The 7276-nt window shown below is 42.1% G+C and overlaps 1 protein-coding gene across 1 annotated transcript; it reads right to left on the bottom strand.

The window, feature by feature from the left end:
- Positions 1 to 67: 67 nt before the first annotated feature.
- Positions 68 to 6595, bottom strand: ECHDC2 (enoyl-CoA hydratase domain containing 2). Its single transcript, XM_033067496.1, has 10 exons — positions 6508 to 6595; positions 5162 to 5229; positions 4480 to 4567; positions 4081 to 4167; positions 2855 to 2947; positions 2211 to 2267; positions 1642 to 1829; positions 1166 to 1216; positions 773 to 820; positions 68 to 334 (listed from the first exon to the last, which is right to left on the bottom strand). Exons 2-10 carry the CDS (start codon positions 5210 to 5212, stop codon positions 257 to 259), a joined length of 741 nt encoding a protein of 246 aa, XP_032923387.1. The 5' UTR covers positions 5213 to 5229; positions 6508 to 6595; the 3' UTR covers positions 68 to 256.
- Between the last annotated feature and the right edge of the window lie 681 nt (positions 6596 to 7276).

The following is a 7276-nucleotide window of genomic DNA, read 5'->3' as shown; positions in this document are numbered from 1 at the left end:
CATATTCCTTACTTGACATCTGTGTGAGAGTCATAACCACTGACTCCAGATAATTATGCTTTAAAGATCAGGTGTACAAAGTTAAATCTTTATTTGGAGATTCCTACAGAAAAATGATCCAGTGGAGTAGTCAGAAATGCAGTCCTAGGGAAGGAGTTAAGTGCACAGAATGGTGTTGTAAAAATAGTCCTAAGAAATCAGTGGATCCTCCTCAGTCCTGCTTTATCTCCAAAAGCTCAAGGGGAAGCAGAGAGCATTATTTGCCAGTGAAGCGAGGTGGTCGCTTCTCCCTGAAGGCAGCCATCCCTTCCTGACGGTCTCTGGTGGGAATATTCTACGTGAGAAGACAAAGAAAAGAAAGAGGTATGTTTTCCATTTATAAGTCTGATGCATTTTTAAGTCCTGGATAATTTGTCAGTAGTGGTCTAAGATTGCTTTTCTTTCAATGATACATAAAGTTCCATGTTTTGCAATTAGGAAAAAAGAGACAGGGTTGTAGTGTAACTCACACACAAAGCATCTAAAAAAACCCCATAGATCTGTATAGGAAAACAGTTTTACATAATCATCATCCTCTTAAAATATTATATTGGAATATTGTAACACACTGTATTGTTCCATTAGCTGAGAAAGGTGCACGCTCTCAAAACTTGCCACAAAGAACTACAGGAGGAATAGTTTTGAATTTATTAAATTAAAACCATTCATAAAACTCATTCTATAACTAACATGCAGCTGTTCTTTTCAGGAATGAATTCTGAAGGCAGTTTACCTGAGCATAACACATCCCCTCAATAGCCATCCCTGATGCAATGTCAACCTGGGAAGGAGAGGAGAGGTGTGAGGTTTGTGTGAGGTACAGCCCTCAAAGCTACTCCATAGCTCTCAAATCAATGACAGCAGTCAGTCACTCTCAAACAGTCATAGTAAGTGATCTTCAATATTAGAAGTACAGTGTTACTATCTGTAGAGAAAAAAAACCCTGCCATTTTAATTTTATCTTTAAAGAAATCTTTTAAAAGCTATGAAATGGTTTTAAATGTCTGATATTAAGAAAAAAATTAGAACTCATCTGTTCTAAAACATTTTTGTTAGTAAAAATGAATTTGTAAGAGCTGCTAATCTTTTTCATTCACCTCAGTATATAAACAAAAATAATTATTACCTCCATTCCTTTGTTTATTGCCAGTTTTCCCATTTTCACAGCAAATGGTGCCTTTATTAAAAACAAAACCAAACCATAACAAATATTTTAAAATAATTAAATTCACATGAATTCATACTAGATGAATTGTTGTATTATTATACTAGCTCTAAATGACATTATATCTACAGAAATTTGCAGTAAGTTAGTAAGTATTTTTTTTAAATCAATTTGGTGTTGTCTGCAGTTCACAGATGAACATGGTGTGATGTTTCAATGTGTGCTGCAAGTCTGTGTGGCTGCAGCTGGGGGGTTAAACTGTCCTGTGGGTTAAGCAGCTGGATGGTAACATCTGTTCCTACACAGACTGCATCCACAAAAAGGAACAGACTTAAAGAGACTTCAGGATTTCAGAGAAAGGAATCCCAGGTGTTTGCTCTCTCCTAAGGGGAGCACAGATGCTGACTTTACATTGGTCCCGTGAACAATGCACTTACCTGGGGCAGGATTTCTTTAGCCAAAGTTAAAGCTCTCTGGTAAGCTGCATCTCCCTCATTGTTTTGTGGCACTGAGTGATTTACCAGCCCCATGGAGGCTGCCTGTTCTCCATCAATCTGTCTGCCAGTGAAAATGAGTTCCTTTGCAAGACCTATTCCAACACATCTGGGCAGGCGCTGGGTTCCACCTTGGGACAACAGGGAAAACACCATTTTCCATTTCTGACAAATGCCCTGTACCATTTTGTCTCCTTATAAAACCAGGAGGCTTAAAAAATGTAGGGATTGTGTGTTTCTTTAATAACTACTAGCTGAATATGTTAACATTTTGTATTTCAGTATTTTGATAAAAAGTGTGGAAAGGGACTTTCCTAAATTCAGAGAAAGTCTGAGACAGAACTTTCGATTCATATCATGACTGTAAGATGCTACTTCTAATTTCCATGCAAAACACTTCAAGTGTTCAAGAACATGCTTTAATGGCAAAATATTTACAATACAGCTGAGAAAGTGAGATTTAATGAATATTAATGAAGGTTTAATGAAGGTTAAGATTTAATGAAGGTTACCTGCTCCAGGCAGAAGTCCTCGTGTGGTCTCAATAAGACCCATTTTAGCTGATGAAGCTGTAAAAAAATAAATGTAGGGTCAGCTACATTGTGATTGGTATAACTAGAAGTTTTCCAGATTGAACTGATCAAGAAAATTAAAAACTGTCAATACTGAAGTGGAACTCCGTTTCTCCAGGTAGCCAAAAAGTCTGAATACTGCAGTACTTACTGTCTGTCTCAAGTCTGCTTACCCCAGTGTAACAATTTTAGCTAGAAAAATGAACCTTGGGTCCCTGCTAGATAAAATGTAAAGGATGGAAGCATGGAAACAAAAGAAGTAAGTCTTCCAACCCAAACTGATTTAAGCTGGGAAGGTTAGATCTAGCCAGAGTATATCTGATCCAGTATTAAGTTACAATAACTATTCAATCCTATTAATATATAGTTTTCTAAAGGAATCCTAATTTTACCTTAAAATAGGCTTTACTTTTTAAGCACAGGAACTACTTTCCAAATAGTAACTGTCACAATTTCTGTACAACCTTCTGTTAAATTTCTCTCAAGCTTCTGTATTCCATTAACAATCCACTGTCATGTGTGTAAATTCTCTTTAAAATGCAGCCATCATTCACCAGGAGTTTGCTACCCTGAGCAACACAAACCTGCTACTCGGAGGTCACAGGCCAGGGCCAGCTCTAATCCACCGCCCAAGGCGTAGCCATCGATTGCAGCGATCGTGGGCACAGGCAGGGCAGCTGCAGAAGAGAGCACAGATTGCACAGTTGTGTTCCACAAGTTCTGTTTCACAAGGTCCTGGAATTTAAATCCTTATGTTCTAAAGCTTTCAGTTCAGAATTGCTCTAGAATGTGTTTTCTTCCGCCACAAATTTTCAGTCTGGAAACAGTAAAACTGATCTTCTTGCACTTCTCCCTTCTTTGTAAGAATGTAAAACATGCTTCTTCATGCCAAGAAGCTTGCAAACACAAAATACTGCAATGCAAAACAGGATCAGTCCTCTCCTTGCAAATTTATGACGTGAATATTCATCTGTTGCAGTTAAACAGCCAAAGAGAAGACACCATCCCCAGGCCCTGTCACAACACTCAGTGCTTGTGGTGCTTCTGTTAGCCAAGGCTCCTGAAAACAGGAACAGTAAACACTGTTTAACTAGGTTACCTCACAGCTGAGGAACTTGATGTATCTGGAGATTAGTTATACTTTTTTAAATACTCAGGCAGCTGGATGCAAACTTCAGAAGTGAGCTAGCTCTCTGCTGTAACCACCCCTCTGACTGCTCCTGTCATTTAAAAAAAAACTATTGCAATTCTGATTGGTATTTTAGGCAGATTTGACTTTGGTATTTCTTCCTACTGAGAGCAGAATAATTCATAAATAGGGAAAGAAAATTAATTGCAGAAGTTCATATGCCTTTTGCAAAGAAAAAGGAAAGGGAGGTGAGGGAGTTGTAGATACACTCCACCCAACATTCCACAAATCCATTTAGCAAATCCATTCAGAGATTCAAATCCATGTTCTTAGGTCTCTGCCATATTTTGAGTGTTTCTGAACATGTAGTGGAGGTGGGACAACCAACACAGCACTTGCCTCCCAAGGATTCCACAGAAGTGTGAAATAATTAAATGCTTTCTTGGAGCAGGTTTCTGTTAGATAGGTGTGTATGTGCTTTGCTGTGGATAAGAAATGCATCTTCTCCTTGGAGGGGCAGCAGGATGGTTGGAATTTAATTCTAATTGGATCTTTCTTTCAGGCATAAGCTGAAAGCTCCTCCTAGGTGGATAACCTGCTGGTTATCCCCTCCTACAGCATTTCTAAATGTTTCACTACAGCTGGTCTAGGATAAATTTTCCAACTGCTATAATCCTTTACCTATTTCATCCATAAGATTTCTCAGTTTTCTAACAAACTCTCCAACTTCTGCATCATCCATCTTTGCACGTTCCTTTAAATCTGCTCCTAAATAAAGGAGAAAAAGGTTAGAATGCAGGAAAAGACATCTGAAATTTCCCTCCTGTCCCTCTTAGAGGACAAACCATTAAAAAAGTCTTGGGATACAGCATTCCAGTTAAGTAAGGTTTGTGGAAGTTGTGATGTGGACATTTGGGCTGCAGCAGTTACAAGGGTGATCCTCTGCATCCTTTTGACAGATTTATTTTTATTTATTTTAGCACTCATTTCCAACTGCTTTTCTGCATGATCTGATTGGCACACAGCCCTAAGAAGCACCACATTTTTTTGAGAATAGTTTGCAGAGCCTTTGCTACTCACCTGCACAAAACACTCCTTTCACCTGGCTCTTGAACAGCACCACACGCACCTGCTCATCGAAGCGGAGCTGGTCCAGGGCACTGAACAGCTACAAGGGAGGGAGTGCAGACAAGAGAAGAAAAAATTCAGGCATATGAATGTGTGTTTGCACTAAAATTATAGCAAGTTCCTAATCTATGATAGAAGTTTTTAGTTTTTTTCCCTGCAGGTACCAGAAAATTCATGTAAGTGGAACCTGCAGGTTTTTCCACGACAAATTCAGAATGAACACATTTCCCCATCTCTTTTTTCCTTCCACTCAGAGATGAACCTTTGCTGTGCCTAAAACTTCCCTTCCTGTCCAGGCATGAGCCAGACTTTGTTAAGGATGTGTCATCCTTGAACAGATCACCTGCTAAGGTGTGACAGTGAATGTGCTTTTGTTGTAATGGTGCAACAGTAGGGACAGTAACTTGCATCTGAGTTAACTTCAATAAATTAAAGTAGCTAACTTAACCCAGATATCTCTGTCTACATCTGAGGCAGTTCTGTTTTTCTCCAGGTTCACCTGCCTTGCCCCAGTGCCATCTCCCACTGCCCTTCATCATAAGTTTTTTTTTTTGTATTTCCCACAGCTATTCTCAGTGCAGTTAGTTATTGATCATGGTTACAAACATGCTCACAAGGCCAGGCCCATACTCACTTCATTTACAAATACTCTTCCCAGTGAATTTCTCGCGTGGGGTCGGTTCATTAGGATTTCAGCAATACCTTAGTAATAGGAGACAATTTCAGTTACACTTCATTTAGTTCTCTGACACAGTAATTCAACTGGGAATAATATCTGCATATGCTGCATCTTTGCCTTCCTGAAAATGCATACAAAGTATATTCTAAAACAATCAGTTATTTTAAAACTGGAGGTGGCACACCATGTCTGTAAAACCCAGTTATGCAGAACAACTGTAAAATTCAGTAGCACTGTAAAAAACTATGAATAAGCAGACTTTTAGAAAATGAACAGGACATCCAAGAACATATATCTCAGAATCACTGCAGAAATGGGAAAAAAATCTCAAACAACAAACTAAAACCCAAATGATCCATCTTAGGTTTCTCCTTTGAATGTTAATTAATTTATTTTTTGTTGTACAGTCTTTATGTGTTCGAGTACATTCCCTAATGAAGGAAACCATCCTCTTGGGATTGCTGTTTGCATGAGCACAGCAGAGACAGGTCACTCTCAGTTCATGTTCCAGAACCATTTTGAAACTGAACTCCATTTAATTTCAACATTATAAGCTCATCAACAGAAAGGACTCCACTCAAAGTTCCTAAGTCCAAGCAGAAAAATAAACTCGCATTTACCTACTTCTTTGCACATGTGATTTGTAAATTATTATCCAATGGCATCTGTATGCTTTGGAGAGAAAAAACATCTCCTATTTCCTTCTCTGGACTTCTGCTCACCTCCCAGGCCTTAACACTGGAAGATGCTGTTGCTGTGCTGTAGGTTCACAGCTGTACCTTGCACCTGCCTTGTTTGGTCTTTCTGCCCTGCTGGAATTCTGTTTATTCTTTGCCTATGGCAGTGGCCAGCTACTGAACCAGAGCTGTGTCACACTGGAAGGCAGACACAAGCAAACAGCTGGCGTTAGCAAAGGAAATTTACAGCTGGGAATTACTTAGCATCTTTGTAACCAGCAAAATACCAACAACTATTTATAAGCTCCTGCAACAGGTACACAGAAAGTAAAGTAATGGCAATCTGAGCCAAACCTCAAACTGCTTGGTGGCTCTCATGGACAAATGTGCACAGACAGGTTAATGCTGTTAGAAAAATCTAAAGTATGCAAAGCAGAACTTCCTGTGTTGAGGTCTCCTGCACACATTACTTTAGGGGAAAAAAAATATCAAGGCATAACTGAAAGCAAAACAACAAGGAGCACCCCGGGTTCGGCAGGGCTGTCACCCCTGCTCACGCCAGGCCGAGGTGTGCCCAGCAGGGACGGGCAGAACCGGAGCCGCGGTCCGGGTGCCGGCACTCACCGCCGCCGGCCGCGTTCAGCAGCACCTCCGGGCCCCGCTGCGCCCCGGCCGCGTCCGCCCGGCCCCGCGCCCCGCGCAGCGCCGCGGGCACCGCCCGGCCCAGCCGCAGCATGGCCGCTCCGCACCGACACCGACACGGACACGGACACGGCCGGGACGGGCCGGCCCCGCCTCCGGGGAGTCACAGCGCTTACACAGCCCGTGCTGGGGAGGGCTGCACGGGGGAGCGGACACAGCCCGTGCTGGGGAAGGGCTGCACCGGGGGAGCGGACACAGCCCGTGCTGGGGAGGGGCTGCACGGAGGAGAGGGCACAGCCCGTGCTGGGGAGGGCTGCTTCCCAGTGAGGAGCCGTGCGGTGGCAGACAAGGTCGCTACCACAAACAGCGCTGCCAGAAGCTTGGCTGAAGTTGGCACTGGCTGTGCAGGATGTCGCCAGGAGATCTATGGAAGACAGGAGGTGATTTGCATTCTGCCCGAGCCGTGGAGATCCTCAAGGATGACAGAGTGAGGGAAGGGGAAGCTGAGTGGATGAAGGAAAGTGTTCAGATGTTCAGCTCTCTCTGTAAATACATCTGTAGGTAGCAAGCAGCGTTTCAGAAGAGAATGATCTCATAAAGTATCCGTCTCCCAAAGACATCTCTGGAGCAAAAGAATTGCAGAACCACGGGATCATTTGGATTGGAAAAACCTCTGAGACCCTCAAGTCCAGCCTGTGACTGATCACCACCTTGTCCCCTAGACCATGGCACTGAGTGTCCAGTCTTTCTT

The sequence above is a fragment of the Catharus ustulatus genome, chromosome 9, assembly GCF_009819885.2.
Source record: "Catharus ustulatus isolate bCatUst1 chromosome 9, bCatUst1.pri.v2, whole genome shotgun sequence".
Classification (NCBI taxonomy): domain Eukaryota; kingdom Metazoa; phylum Chordata; class Aves; order Passeriformes; family Turdidae; genus Catharus; species Catharus ustulatus.
This window is presented reverse-complemented; position numbering and strand designations above follow the sequence as displayed.

Bases quoted from the DNA above. Each gene is read 5' to 3' on its own strand.
- ECHDC2 (XM_033067496.1), bottom strand. From the start codon at position 5,212: ATGAACCGACCCCACGCGAGAAATTCACTGGGAAGAGTATTTGTAAAT. The intron at 1,217-1,641 runs GTAAGTGCATTG...TTTTTAATAAAG, and splicing joins CTAAAGAAATCCTGCCCCAG to GCACCATTTGCTGTGAAAAT. The intron at 335-772 runs GTAAACTGCCTT...CTTCTCACGTAG, and splicing joins AGGGGATGTGTTATGCTCAG to AATATTCCCACCAGAGACCG.